The following is a 15,365-nucleotide window of genomic DNA, read 5'->3' as shown; positions in this document are numbered from 1 at the left end:
GAGGTACTGCTGCAAGAGGTGCCACCTGGACCCAAAAATCAAGGATAGTTTTCCTGGGCCAGCACAGTGAGATTCCTAAATCTCAGTTCCTGAATGAGAGACCTGATGGGAGCAGATTTGAGGCAGAGCATCAGAGGCAGAGCTGCGAATCAGAACACGAGAATGTCGAGTATTCACCTATCCAACAGGAACCGAAAAGTGAGTCGAGAAACTCCACCCTAAACTGTTTCCCTAGAGGAAGAAATCAATTGCAAAGTGAATAATAAGCCATTTTCTCTATCATACCAGTCCCCTGCATGTCAGGGAGTGTACTTATTAGCTTTGAATTTGGTCCACACAACACCCTAAGGCAATTAGTCCAAATTTCCAGATGAGAAACAGCCTCAGTCACCAGGCTTGTAAGGTGTCTGACCCCATGGCACTGAGCCCATTCTCTGAAGCAGGCTGCTGCTGATGTTGGACGAGACAGGCAGCAGGCCCATAAGACCCTCTAACAGTAGAGCTTGGGAAGACCTCCAGTGCTGCCCCCCCCCCAGGTAGAAGCTGTAGAAGATAGCCATGTAGAGGAGGAAAGCATTTAAAGATGGCATCAGCCACAAGAGAAGATGACAGAGGAAACCATGAAGAAAAGCCCCAGTTCACGTGATGATACGAAGATGCACTAAGCCTTTCTTCCCATTCCACAATCTTTATCTGCCCCTTCCCACCCTGAACTAAAAAGATCCATGGCTGTTAGCCAGGAGAGTGAAACAAGTAGATTGTAAGTTTGAAGCCGGCCTGGGCTACATGGTGATATCCTGTTTTTGTTTTGTTTAACAAAAACAACAACAAAAAACCCCTCAGAATCATTGTCTTAGATCAATGATACAATAAGTCCAATTGGGAAAGACTAGGTGCCGAGGGGTTCTGAGATCCAAAGCCATAGAAGGAAGGCACAGAAGTTCAGACACACCCTCGGGCTGTGGCTGGAATCAGTATGTAGATGTTGAGGCCACAAGAAAGAACTCTAGAGCCACAGAGGCCTCCCCCTGGCACCACCTCTTAGTAACTTCTCGCTCTCGGCTCCAGTTTCCTGTCTTTGCACCAGAAAGGCACATAGCAATTTAGCAGACTGAACAAGGTGACAGTTAGGACACAGGTGGCGTCAGCTTGCACCGTGCTCAGTGAATAGACGTGGATGGTTGTGAGCAGTTAGAAGATCCTGGTTCCTGGAAGGATGGCATGAAGGTTGGCCGCTGCCCAGCAAGGAGCCACGAAGATTGTTCCCGCAGATGGGGGTTCCTGCTGGCCCACTCTGCTGTGCGTTCTAATTTGTGTCAGTGCATTTTAATGTGTCTTTTAGCAAAAGCTCCCCCTTGGTAAATACAATTCTGACAGGCCCCCCACCTGAAGGACAGGTGCAGGGCTGTGGGGAGGGGAAAGGGAGAGCAAGGGGTGCCAAGCTCTGGCTCCTGCCTCACTCCCAGCAGATGTACTTTTTCATAGTCTATTGAGCCAGTCCACACCCACGAGCAGTTCCGCAGCCTCTCATACTTTCAGTCAGGCTGTCTTCACTTTAGCAGGTGAGCTTCTGTCTGATCTTGCCTATCTGGGATCTGTGGGAGATTGTATTTGAAGTGGGGAAAGGCTCCGGTTGGTAATCAATACTATAATCTTATTGTTAGAATCTTAAGAAAGTAATCTAAGGAAAATACGGTTTCCAGCTTCTACAGTTCTACGGTTCTACTTAAAATCTCAGTGAGAACCAGAAAATAAGCCTGATAACAATGGTGAGACGGCTCAGTAGGTAAAGGTAAGCCTGGTGGCCTCAGTTCAATTTTCGGGACCCATGTAAAAAATGAAGGACAGAACTGACTCCACAAAGCCGTCCTCTGACCTGCGCAGGCGCATATCCCCCCAAACACAAAGAATAAACAAAACCTCAAATGCAAGGCTGACAGAATAAAATTACGGTACGCGTTCCCCCTCCCCCATGGATGGAAAACAAAGGATCTTACTCCGTATTTAAAAAAGTAAAAGTTCTGTTATACAGTGCTGATGTGGTTAGAAAAGATTAGAATGTGCGGGGGGGAGGCTGCAAGAAGACCCCAGACTGTAACCAAGAGGCTCACTGGTCCAGAATGGGCCGCACCTCTGATGGGGATGGCTAGTGTAGGAACACAGCCCCCGCATCCCTGAAAGCAGTATTATGGGACATATTACAATGGCTGATACCCAGGTTAGGATGCAGGGGCAAGGTCATCTTGGCAAACACACTCCATCAGGAGTTGAAGACTTAAATGTCTAACTTAAATGGGGTGAGCTGGTCCATGTGCAGGGTTTGTTATCTGTGGCCTTGTACATGCTCAATGAACGTTCTTTGCACTTCTCTCTGGAATGTTGTGTCTCTAAACAGCCTCCTCAGCTATTGATGGCAGATAAGGGAGGTGCTAGTGGGCCCTTTTCACTCAGAAGAGTCTTCTTACTTGGGCAAAGATTTACAGAGCAAGTGTTGTTCTCTGCCAGGGCATGGGCTGACTGAATCACTTCCGGGTGATGGACTTGACATTCTCCTTGAATATTCCTTGCCTTTGTTTTCTCCTCAGGAAGGGCTCCCGATTGGAGGTGAAACCATGAAGAGGACGTAGACCAGATAATAATGCTTTACCGCAACCGCTTCTTGGTGCTGCTGGCCCTGGCTGGGCTGCTGGCTTTCCTGAGCCTCAGCCTGCAGTTCTGTAAGTACAGAGGGGAGTTTAGGTATGAAGGAGGGTAGACAGCTTCACCAGGGAACTAAGGGCCTGAGCTTGTGGCAGCAAGCAAGCCCTGGAGCTTTTTCATTATTGGTACTCATGGTGAATAGTTGCATGCGGGAGTCTTACACTGACAACTTTTCCTTCTTTGAGCCCAGGTCTTACTCTGTAGCCCTAGGCATATGCCACCAGCTTCATGATACATTCTTTGGACTTGTGTGTACATTCCCAAACTATTTGCTTATTCCCATAGTCTTCATTGACATCCATCCCCAAAGTACAGAGGACCCATCTTGATTCCTCATGCTGAGCAGAAGCATTTGGTCCCTTGAGGACCAAGTGGCTGTTTTATGTTCAGTCACTGATGGGGCTGGAATAGTTGAGGACAGGTTGGGGAAATTGGTTCTCCGGTGGGAAACCTGGCCCCTGGGTGGCAGAGGCTGCACGTGAGAGGCCCCAGGTAGCAAAGTAAGGACTCTCTGCTGAAGCTTGTCTGGGGGGCCTCTCTGTCCTTCATTTTCCACTGGATCCTTATACTCACACTGTACCCCAAATCTGTGCTCCCCACACTTGGGGACTATCCTGGAGCTCAGATCCTGCCCCAGTTGATGGTGGCTCTTCAGTGGTGGTCCATTGTTCCCTGCCTCCCCCCTCTGCTTGGCCCCCTCCAAAGAACCAGTCTCTCCCTGTGCTCACCCCAGCCACCCTGCATGGACCAGCTCTTCCCCTTCTTCTTTCCATCCTTTTAGCCCTCGCCTCCTGTCTTCTCAATACCTTCCATTGTTCCCCGGGGTTTGATGCTTCTGTGGTAGGCATCAGGGTTCCCTGAGCCAGCTCCCTTTCACTCATCACGAAGCCGCACTGTGCCATTTCCCTGTGGAGCCCACAGGCCCAGCACAGAGTGGGCATCTCTCAAATGCATGAGTGAACCTATGTCTGTGCTGAAAGCATTTTCCTTTGCTCTGGATTCTGTGTCCTGGAAACTGATGAGGGGCTGATGCAACGCTGAGAACTCTGAGTTTGCTGTCACCTGGCTTCTCTGTTTCACCTCCCCACCCTGAGGGGTGGAGGACTGGTGTTTGTCACCCCCAGGAGCTCTGTGGGGAGGTGAGATTTCCCTTTCACCTCGAGTGTCAGAAAGAGGAGCAGCTGGCTCAGTAAGCGGGACGTGGTGAGTGTGGAGGAATGTGGGGAGATTTGGTATCAGGAGGGGGTGGTTTGACGAAAGGAAGCTTTGAACAGACTTGCCTGGTTTACCTCCAGAGCGGTACATGGGTAGGCTCACCTCTGTGCGCATGACAGGCTATTCTAACTGTGAAGAGGCTTAAAAATACTCACTTCATCCTTCCAGTATTGGAAGTGGTCAAGAGGAGGTGACTGTAGATGTGCAGAAATACTCCAGATGGCCAATGACCTGCAAAAATAGAAACCCTTTCCAGAAAGTCGGATTTGGCTTTCAGTGGTTTCATTGTTTGTAATTTTTCATTGGAAAATTTCCATGCTTCGGCGAAGGAGGTGGGACCTGCAGTCAGCCTGGAGTTTTCTCCCGAGCCCCGGGCGGGTTGTGAGAGGTGACTGTGGCTGACTTGTGCTCCCCAGGTACCTCTCGAATGAGCTGGCCTGCATGGCACTGAATGGCCCTGTGTGTCTCGCCCGTAGGCCTCTGAATGTTCGTCTGTGTTAGGAAGGCCGCTTTTCAGCCACACTTTTTTAAGGAAATTTTTGCAGAATAAATTGGCCTGGCTGGCCCCGAGCTCTTTATTCTGGAGTACCTTGCAGTTCAGAAAACTTAAGAAATGGACGTCCGTGCTGCCTTTCTCCTTCTAGGTAAACTGCGACTTTGGGACCTGCCTGTTTCTATAGAAATGGCACTTTTACTTGTTTTATTTATTTGGTTGCTTTATTGATTGCTTATTATTACAGTGTAAGAGGCTTTATTGATTCACAAAACAAAGACTGGTTCTCACCCTAAAATACATGGGCATCTGTCTTTATTGCTCCTTGTGACAGATTCTTGAATGACACGATGGTGATATTATTGCTTGAAATAATATGAAGTTATTGGCTGTAATTTGTTGCATGCTTTACCTGAAAGGTAGGGTTTCATTTGCTGAAGCTCTTGCGTGTCTTACTGCATCTTGTTTGTAGATTACTTTTCTTGTTGCTGCTCATGTTATGCAGACATTTAGATGCAGGTTGGGATTGAGAAGTGGGATTGTTTAAATAAGCATGTCTTCCCGAGGGCAGAGAGCGCGAGTTATCAGTACGTGTGCTCAGCACTGTAGAGGGAGTGGAGAAGGGGCCCGCACAACTTAAAGTGCTGTATCTGGCTTCTCAACACACATACACCTCTGATAACAATGGCTTACATACGCTGATGGCCTTACTGAAGTTACCTGGGTTTTTTTATTATTTTATTTTCAGTTTCTTAATGTACAGTGAGAAAATAACTGCCCAAATTTTAAGAATCCGTTGTTATGACATGGAAAGGTTATTAGGACATGAAGATATCCGAATCATTCGTTTCTGCTTTTTCTGTCCATTTATACCTCCCCCTTTCCTCTTTGCAGCATTTCTTCACTGTATATTTTGGTGTTCATTTCTCCATGCTCTCACTGTCACTCCCCAAATGGTGGTGTGACAGGCCGAGACGGGCTCTGAAACTGTGGCCTTGATTTGAATGTTAGCTTCCTCATTAGGCAGCTGGCGCTCTGCATCTTCTTCCGTGAGACAGCTAGCCATCATAGTTTTGCAAGGTTGGCGTAAGAAGAGACATTTCTGGAAAGTCCTTGGCTTGTGGCAGCCTCATAGTCACCTGGTGCTCCTTCTTTAAAGTTGGTATGAGAATGTAGACTTCTTGAGAAAGCCCCTGGCTCATGGCCGTGACTGTTTCTTTCACAAAATGGAGCTGAGTATTGTTGTTCTGCAAGTTTGTTGGAGAGCTGAGGGCTTTTGGGGAAACCCTTGGCCCACAGCCGCACACTGACTGTAAGTCTATAAGCAAGCCAGAACCCCACCAGAGTGCACGTTCATGGTACTTCGGCATCCCAGAAGGTGGTCAGTGCATACGTTACCTTAGCTACTTGGTGAAAGAAGACTTGAAATTTACCACTGGTTTATTTGCGTTTAATTGGAGCACATTGACAGACAGTTAATCCATACGGTGCATTTGGCATTCCTGTCTGAGAGCCATCGTCTCCCGGGCAGGGCCCCAGTTGACCACAGTAGGGCTCATTGCAGTAGTGAAAGCCAGGATTTTGTCTTCAGTGTCCGAAGCATCCTTTCTGCAAGAGGTGTTGGCCTGTTTCATATGACCCGGATGGACATAGAGACACATTTGCATGCAGTAGAGCTTCCGAGGACTTGAGTGCTCTATCAGGGAGGTGTGGGTGCTGTATTCTTCCCACAGGAATTAGCATACACTGGAAGGTCACTGTCCAAGGAGTACAGTTATCAGGCAGGTCTGTGGGCCCGGTCACATTTAGAGTCTATACTCTAAACTCTCTCCTTACTGACCCAGCGCATGTGTGAGTGAGCTTGTTCTTCAGCTAACATTCATGAGTTGTTGCTGGGCTGGGAGTTCAGTCCTTCTGGAGCCACAGGCAGCTCACCGACCAGCAGAGGTACATGAGGAGTAGAGTGTGGTGCTGGGCAGGCCATGGTGGAGTGGACAGAGCATGGACCCAAACCAAATCCCTGTCCTGTCAGTCTCTGAGATCAGAGAAGCTTTTTGCCTTCTCCATGCCTCAGTTTCCCCTCAGTAGAGCAGAGATCTTGATTGGTGGAGTTGGTAAAGGGTTATATAACGTGGCAGGGTGGTGTGGCAGGACAGAGGACAAGAACCCTATCCAGGCTAGGGCGTCGGCGAACATTTGAGGTCGTGCCTGAGGGAGCGTAGGACAGGGGTCACCTAAGGTCGTGCTTGAGGGAGAGTAGGGATTGTCTGGGGAAGACACTAGAGAAGAGTGTCCTGGCAGATGGAGGCTATACAGAGGCAGAGCAAGAAGGAGCCCCAATAGCAGAGACGCCACCATGCAGCCGGCATTCAGGAGAGTGTACAGCCCAGTTCTGTGTTTGTACAACATGACTGTCTGAGGGCTCAGACCAGCACTGCCTTGGGATCTTGTTTAAAATGCACATTCCTAAGCAAGAAAAAAAAATTGCTGTGGTCCTCCCTACAGAATCTGACTCTTGGTGGGAGCAGAGCCCAGAAGTCCCTGTTAAGAGGCAGCGCTGGGTGTGGCTCAGGCAGTGTGAACTGGTAGGAGGGTGACGCTGGCTGATGCAGCGCAGGCTGTTTGACTCACGCAGTTACAGCCTGGGGGTGGTCCAGATGCAGGCATTGGTCCCGAAAGGAAGAAGCAAAGCCTGGAGTGTCGTGGTGTGCATAGGGCTTTGTGCGGAGGGACTAGTGGGACAGAGTGACTCTGCCTTGAAACCCAGGAGTCTGGCTTGGATAGTCACTGAGTGCTTTGTTCATCCTTGTATTCATTCAGTCTCCTGCAGTGCTCCACTGGGAAGGAAGATAGGACAAGCTGAGGGAAATGAAATGTCCAGGACATAGGCAAGGAGAAAAGAGGGCTCAGGGCAAGGAAGTGGGGCAGAGCGCAGGAAAGAGAAGTGGGGTGAGGATTGAGGTGCACCGGATGGCTGGAGGCCTCTGAAGGCTGGATGGATACAAAGCCGTGTCCAAAGAGGATCTCGGTCACAGGTCTCGGAAAGACTAAGTCTGCGGCCGCCGTTTGTGGCTTTGTGTTCATCATCATGCAGTCTCGGCTGGGAAGGACCTGATCACCTAGAGAGGCTGTGACCTTGTTTGGTTTGGCCCAGCCAGTGTTTTCAGATTTTAGTAATTATTTACCGGTCTCGCATAAATAAACTTTCCACTCCTGTTTGAAAAGCCATTTTTCCCTGGCACCTGAGACTGTGAGTCCCACCCTGCTGAGTCTCCGCTGCAGCTGTATTTTTCCCTGGGAAAAGAAAGGAGGGAGGGCCAAAGCTGAGATCCTGGGGAGATGGGAGGGGATGGAGACAGCTTGCACTGGGTAGGGCCGCTTATACAGGAGCTGTGCAGAAGCCAGGGTGTCCTGAATGTCTCAGGAGGACAGAATTAGAGTCCCAAGCTTAGTCAGCTCTGTGAAGAGGGTGGTGTGTGTGTGTGTGTGTGTGTGTGTGTGTGTGTGTGTTTCTGTTGGTGCCTTTTTATCAGCAGAGCCAGCATTCTTCCTGTAATCCCCAGACTCTGTACTCTGCCCCTGCCCTTTGGATCCCCTGTCTACTGGGAAAGACAATAATAGCATTTTGTAGAGCCCCATGAATTTCAGCTGCTTCTGCATAGAGGGGCCAGGAAAGGAGCAGTAACGTTGCCCTCGGTTGCTTATAGACTCTTACTTCCTCGGCTTCATGTGCTCTCTATAGACAGCTATTGCTGTGTGCAGCATCAGTTCCATGGCAGCCCCTCAAGGCCTGTTGTGCCTGATATACATGGTGTTGCTCAGCACAAGTTTGGATAAAGGTATCCTAGAGTAAGTTCCTTGGCTGCAGAACAGCCTGGAGCCTGTATCCAGGCAGGGGACTGGGCCATCCTCTGCTCTTTGTCTTGTGTACATTTTATGAAGGAAGGTATGAACTCTAGCAGTGTGCGTGAACTGGGGCATTTGGAAGACGTTTGTGTGTTCCCAAGGCCAAGGTTTAGAGACAGAAGCCTTTAGAGAGCAAGACCCTGGGCTGGCAGGGTGGCTCAGTAGATCAAGGTGCCACCAAGACAACCCGAGTTTGATTCTCAGAACCCACACGATGGGAGACAACCACCTCCCACAGGTTATCTTCCATCTTCTACATTCACACCTCGGCATGTGCGCGTGGACACATGGCACTCACACACACACACACACACACACACACACACACACACACATACACACACACACACGCACACAAACGCGCACACTGGCGTAAAACGTAAAAAGTCTAACATCCTGTACACAGTTCTCCTCATTCTTAATTGAAATGCTTAGGAGCCGAGCGTTTCATATACACCTCATGCATGTAACCTGCAGGCATTTTGCGATGTTTTTCATAAGTGAAACTGTGAAACACTTTCATGGTGAGGATTTTCTTCATACGCCGTATGTCAGTACTCCACTTTACAGGTTCTGGAACATTCTGGGTTCTGTGTTTTCAGATTGTATACTTAACTTATATTCGACTCGGAAAGCCACAGTGGACTCCCTCACCTTTCCCCTGCCTTCCCTCCTTCCCTCTCTTCCTCCCTTCCTGTGAGCTGGCTCCACAAATAATGAGGAACTGAAAGCGAGACTGTGGGTTTATCAAATCTCCATCCTGCCACTGGATGAGGTTTTAACCGGGTTTGTTAATTAATTTTGATTTTTTTTTTCTAAATTCCTTTAAAGAAGTCTTTACTTTTGCTTTTCTGTCTTTCTTCTCCCTCCCTACTCTATTCCTCTTTGTTTCTGATATAAGAGAATTTCTCATAATTTGATGAAGGGACAGAAGGTTTGTTTAGAACTGTGTTTAAAGCTGCTTGTTGCAGTATCTTTTATAAGAGGACACAGGAGTGGTAACTGTACTGTACAGCGGTCCAGGCTTTTCACAGACAGCACGTAGGAGTTCATAGGTCTCATTCTTTGGAGAGCTGTCTGTAGCCTGTTAATGGACTATATGTGGTCCATTTCATGGTGAGTATATGGGTGTGAGGGGGTATGATTCCCAGCTTTAGGAACAGCTGTCAAAACTTGTTAGTAAAGATTATATTAGTCGCCGAATTCTGCGTGCCTGCAGAACACAAGACTAAGTGGAAACAGAGACAGAGTAAGAAGATAACTTGATGTGTAAGCTACCATAGTCTGTCCTGAGCCCAAGACAGCTGGAGTTGATGGGGTATGGACCCCAGCTGCGCCACGTGCCACTTCACTCCTTACTGACCTGAGGTTGGGACTCCCGCCCCTACTGAGGACCCTGGAGCAGTGCCCCCCAGCCCACCTCAAGTCTGAAGAAGCTGGTGGAGAAGAGACTGGGGGTGAAATCCAGGGAGCCCAACAGTGGTCCATCGCACTGTCTTCTTCACACTGGTGGCTAAGGAATGGTACCCCAGCCTCATCCTGACCAGCCAGGGCTGACCAGGCAGGAGAAAAGATGGGAGCGAGCCGTAACAAATAGCTCTCTGTGACTGACGGTTTAGAGGGAGCATATCACCTCTCGGCTCTCCCTGCTTGTCTTTCCTGTAATGAAGGCTGGGAACACATCCGTTCTGCTTCTCTCCAGCCCCAGGCAACTCTCAGGGTGGGGTGGCCTGTGTTGGTTGTGCCCTCATCCACAGTTCCCCCTTGAGCCGGCCTCCCCACCCCAGACCTCTCCCCACTTGGTGGACTGTCCCTGTTGACACAGAGAGCAGCCCGCCCTCTGCCTGCGTGGACAATTGAGGAATCCCCACCAAGACATGGAAATGTATCTGCCCTTTTTGGAGGGACAAGGAACAATTTCCAGGGACAAGTTTAACCCCTGGCAGACACTCACTGCTCACATTCATTAGAGTGGCCTGTTCAGATTTCTCTGGGTGGTGGGTTTATGGGCTTTTTCTTTTCCTTTTCTGCTTTAGTGTTAAATGGCTCACTTGGGATAAGCTCATGCTTATATGAAGTGTGAAAATCCCCTCTTATTTGTTTTGTTTTGTTTTTCGAGACAGGGTTTCTCTGTGTAACACTGGCTGTCCTGGTACTCGCTCTGTGGACCAGGCTGGCCTGGAACTCACAGAGATCAGCCTACCTCTGCCTCCCAGGTACTGGGGCTAAAGGTGTGCGCCATCACCATCCGGCCCTTTTTATTTGAAAAAGGAAAAATTTGCTAACCTTTTTCAAAGGTGATATTGGAAATCTGCTTGTCAGTGTGTTGTTTTTAGTCCAAATCTAGTGGTTTCTGTATTGTCTCGCATGGTTGGTTTCAGGAGTCCTTCAGATCCCCAGAGAGATTTGTGTCTGCCACTTCCTCTGTCAACGCCAGTAGCCCTCACTGAGCTCTCAAAGTTGAACTGGAGGTGACCCAGGACGCAAGAAGTGAGAGAGCCAGGTTCTTTCCACGGTTCTTTTCCATGTCCATTCTGACCGTCTCCGTCATTAGCAGTTTTCATTGTGATTTGGAGCCTTTGTCTTCACATCACAGTGGGCCTGTTGGAAAGCAGCCAACCTGTCCCATCCCGTCTCCTCCCAATTCCCAGTGCCCTCCGAGGAATGTGAGTTTCTGGTCAAGCGCTGTCCACTGAGGGGTCCGTCACACTCTAGTAGTTGATAAACTTAAGCTCCTGTGGCAAATGCTGGAGCTGGGTTGTAAATGGCGCCAGCCTAATAGGACTTGCTGGGTCCCCAACCCCTGGAGCCATACTCTGTGTGGTCCACTGGCTCATGCAGGCAGCCAGCACAGTAGAGAGCCTTTCTGACTTACCACCTCAGGTGGCTTGTGATGAGGCGATGTTAAAATGGGGCCAACACTAAAGGTAGATATTGTGGCGCAGTAAGTTCACAAAGGAACTTGAGGTTCAACTGTTTGATCAGTCTTGTCTGCGTAAGCCAAGCACCTGATCCTCAGGTGTGGTTCTGCCCTTCCCCACTGCCCATAAAATGAGACCCAGCCCAGCCATTAACACAAGTGACCAAAAGTACATGGCAGAACCGCAGGCTCTTTCTCGTGGTTCTGGTTTTCACGGCCAATTACCACAGACATCTTTTTGATCTAGTACAGCGTGGAGATGGGAGGATGGGCACTTAAGATAGTTTTGTGGACTGAGGAATGTTGAGGGAATTGTGGGAAGTGGCTGTGAGAGCAGATCATTATGATCCCTCGGCAGATGGATGAAAGAGAGAGAACCCAGAGTCCTTTAGATGACAGAGAGAAACTGGAGCCATGTGGAGGCGGGATGGGGGTGGTGTCGCTCAGAGAAGATGCTGACTCGGGTGAACTGCATGTGTGCAAGAGTCAGAAAGGCTGCTGCTGTTGAGGTGCTGAGGGGGAGGGAGACTGGCTCATTGTGCTTCTGGGGCCATGGGTAACAGCACTCAGTGTCCCCACCTGATCCCACACTGAAGAGAACACCTTTAAAGACATTATAAGGCAGGGGTTAGGGTGTGTAGGAGAGATGGCTCCCTAGAGTGTTCTTGCAGAGGATCCAAGTTCACCCACATTGAGGGGGCCAAAACTGCCTGGAACTCCCAGCTCCAGGGGACCCAGCACCTTCTGGCCTCCATGGACGCCTGTGGCTCACGTCTACTCCTGTGGCCACATACACTTATGCATTAAGTGAAAATAATAAAAATTTTCAAAAAAAAATAACTTATAAGGAACAGGAATAAACATTTGAAGGACAGATGTGGAAATGGCTTATCTTGATCCTTAACCATCTTCTGTGCACAGGTTCATCCATCACTACCCTAATGTAGGTTCAACTCCCTTTTACGGTGAGAGAGGTAGAGGCACCTGCCCAGAGCCAGGACAGGATCCCCTGCCTCGCTTTTTGAACCCTTGCCCTCCCCAGCCCAGGCCGTCTCTCAGCGGTCAGAACCAGGCAGATTTAAGTGGAATCCCAGTCTGACCGTAGTCCCTTACAAGTGACCAGCCCAGGTTGAGGTCCCAGCAAGGGCAAAGCAGGCCCTGGAGTTAGGAAGGGAAAATGCGAATGGCAGGCCAGACCTTGTCCTCAACTAATTCTTTGCAGGTAGTGTCTGTCACTGGAATAACCTGTGGGTTGTGACCTCTTGGGGGGAGGAGTCAAACAACCTTTCACAGGGGTCACCTAAGTCCATCAGAAAACACAGAATTCACAACAGTAGCAAAAAAGTTTCCTGTGTTAAACTGTTGAGGACCACTGCCCTAGAGTGAGTTGGGGAGCAGCTGAGCCCAGAGACAAAGTTGAAGTGACACTGTATCCTGGTCATGTTTACAGTCTCTGGGATGGACACCTGTGGGTTCCAACATGGAGCTTTAGTCCGTCAGATGTCGGTACAGTGGAGGAGGAGCAGACAGACATATGCTGAGGGGATGGTGAGTGGGCGGGCTCTGTTTGGAGCAGCCTGTCTTCTCTGGAAGGGGACCTTGTTAGCCTGTTTAGAGTCAGGTTCCTTGCTTGGGTTAGTTAGCATGGCAAAACCAGGGCATGGAGGAATAGCTTGTTTGACCCAGCTGGGTTTGTGTTGCTGAGATAAAACACCCATGGCCAAAAGCAACTTGGGCAAGAAAAGGGTTTATTTCAGCTCACAGTTATAGTTTAGCAGGCAGGGAACCCAGGCAGAAGCCGTGGAGAGATGCTGCCTTCTGGCTTACTCCCGGTGACTTTCTCAAACTGCTTTCTTACATAGCCGAGGCCCATTAGTCCAGGAGTGGTACCGTCCACAATTGGCAGGGCCCTCTCATAGTATTAACCAAGACAGTGACCCCACAGGCTTGCTTATAGGCCAATCTAATGAAGGCATTTTCCTCAATTGAGGTTCCCTCTTCTCACATGATTCTCACTTGGGCCAAGTGGGTAAGAAAAAAACCGCCCGCACTTTGCTCTCACCGGTGTGGGCCTTCCCCACGGGAGGAAAGGAGTTGTTGCCATGGATGCAATACCATCTGCCTGTGCAGTGCCCCCATCGAAGTGGGTGTGAGGCAGCTGTGCAGAGTTTGCACTGGCGGCTAAAGCTGTAACAGGTACAAAAGGGCCGGGATGTTGGTTACCTCTGTGTCTCCGTGTCTCAAGATACCCAGTGGAAACAGCCTATGGGGCAAATTTCATTTTGGCTCTTGGTCTCGGAGAGATTTGGGTTCACCGTAAAGGGGGAAGTGTGGCAGCTGGAGATCGTGGTTCAGATGGCAGTGGTAGGGGTCTGTGTTCACATCCTGGCAGGTCAGGGAGCAGAGAGCTAGGTAGGAACCGGGGCTGACTGTAGTCTCAAAGGACTGCCCTTGGAGCTCTAGCTCCTCCATCAAGGTTCCACAGCCTCCCTTCTTAGCCTCATCAGCCAGGGAACAAGCACTCAAATGGGAGCCTGTGGGGTCATTCCAGATGCAAGCCGTAGCAGCTGGGGATCAGTAGATCTCTGCCTTCTGCTCTGGATCAGGGCCTTGATATGGGAAAGTGAGCTGACATCATAGACACTGGCTTGACACTTTGGAGGAAGGACACTGACTTGGGTCTCTGCAAGTCAGAGAGATTCCCACATAGCTGGCCTCACACACTTCGCTGTAACATCCCCGCCAACCCACTCATTACCGAGGTTGTAGGAATAACTGACGTGACTTGAGGGTCAGCCAGGAGCTGGTGGCTAATAGACTGTGTGGGAAGCTATAATAGTTCTGACTCTGGGTCATCTCTTTCATCCTGTGGGACCGGAAATGGAATCAACAAAAGCCAGAACATAATCATCAGATGTAGGTTTTGCTCCAAAGAAGTCCGTAGCTCTGGCGGCTGGGCCAGGTTCTCCTTAGCTAGGATTTGCCTGAAGGTGGCATTCATAGCACATCTCAGCATTTCTTCCATAGCACAGTCCCCACCGTGCCCCTCTTGTACTCCCAAACCAGAGACCAGGGATTGCAGGAGCTGTCATAACTGAGGACTCCTCCCCCAACCCCCTTCCTTTAAGGCTTAAGTGCTTTCCATTCCCTTTTCTTACATATTAGCCACTAGGGGACAGATACATAGGCATTAGCCTGAGGAGGTAGGGCCTCCTACTTCCTGGGTTTGTAGCCCTCAGGAAGCCCTTTGTCTCCCTCTCACTCACCTACAGTACACTTTCTGGCTGATACTCTGCCTAGGTTTAGGGTGAGTTGAGCCTGTTCACAGCAACGTTTTGCTTCTGAGAGTAGCGGGACGTCTTAGTCAGCATTGTATTGCTGTGAAGAGACACCATGATGGTGGCAGCTCTTAGAAAGGAAAACGTTTAACTAGGGCTGGCTTAACAGTCACAGAGCTTTAGTCCATCATCACCACAGTGGGAAGCATCATGGCCTGCAGGCAGACACGGTGCTAGAGAGGGAGCTGAGAGTTCTACATCCAGATCAGCAGGCAGCAGGAAGAGAGACACTGAAACCCCAAAGCCCACCCCAGAGACACACTTCTTCCAACAGGGCCTCACTTCCTACTCCCTGTCAGATAGGACCACTCCCTAATGACCAAGCATTCAAATATATGAGCCTGTTGGGGCCATTCTTACTCAGACCACCACAGGGACCAAAGAAGAAACTTCTAAAATGGAATGTACTCTGTCATTTCTTTGAGACCCCGTCAGTATCTTTATTCAAGCGTTATAAGGGTGCAGACAAAAAGAAATAGAGTTGGAGGCTGATGGAGATCTTCCTTCCTGCTTAGTGATCGCACTACAGAGAAAGTTCGTGCCCTCGGGCAGCCGGTTACCAGTGAGCGGCACTTCCTCTGTCACACATTCTTCACAGTGGCATTGTAGCCCCAGGGCACACACTGAGAGTCAAGGATTTTTTTCCACCTACACAGCAGAACTCATGATCCTTCCATCCATCTGCCCACTCTCACTCCAAATGCCACCCCCCACCACCCCTTTCTCTTTCTCATCTAAGCTGTTGTCACCTGCTTTGGGACAGCAGTGTTTCTCATTGCCCTGGGGAGTGGAA

The 15,365-nt window shown here is 49.6% G+C and overlaps 1 protein-coding gene across 3 annotated transcripts in view; it reads left to right on the top strand.

Annotated features, from left to right (window-relative positions):
• Window positions 1-15,365, top strand: part of Pxylp1 (2-phosphoxylose phosphatase 1) — a 66,448-nt gene that overhangs the window by 29,243 nt on the left and 21,840 nt on the right. For all 3 annotated transcript variants that reach the window (XM_055629841.1, XM_055629843.1, XM_055629842.1), the window contains one exon: window positions 2,586-2,717. In XM_055629841.1, the coding sequence (XP_055485816.1) occupies window positions 2,639-2,717 (79 nt within the window). In that variant the 5' untranslated portion in view covers window positions 2,586-2,638. The remainder of the gene's footprint in view (window positions 1-2,585; window positions 2,718-15,365) is intronic.

This window comes from Psammomys obesus, unplaced genomic scaffold (genome assembly GCF_907164565.1).
Source record: "Psammomys obesus unplaced genomic scaffold, mPsaObe1.curated_primary_1811, whole genome shotgun sequence".
In the NCBI taxonomy this organism is placed as follows: domain Eukaryota; kingdom Metazoa; phylum Chordata; class Mammalia; order Rodentia; family Muridae; genus Psammomys; species Psammomys obesus.
The sequence above is the reverse complement of the archived record's forward strand: the minus strand, read 5'-3'. Positions and strand labels throughout refer to the sequence as shown.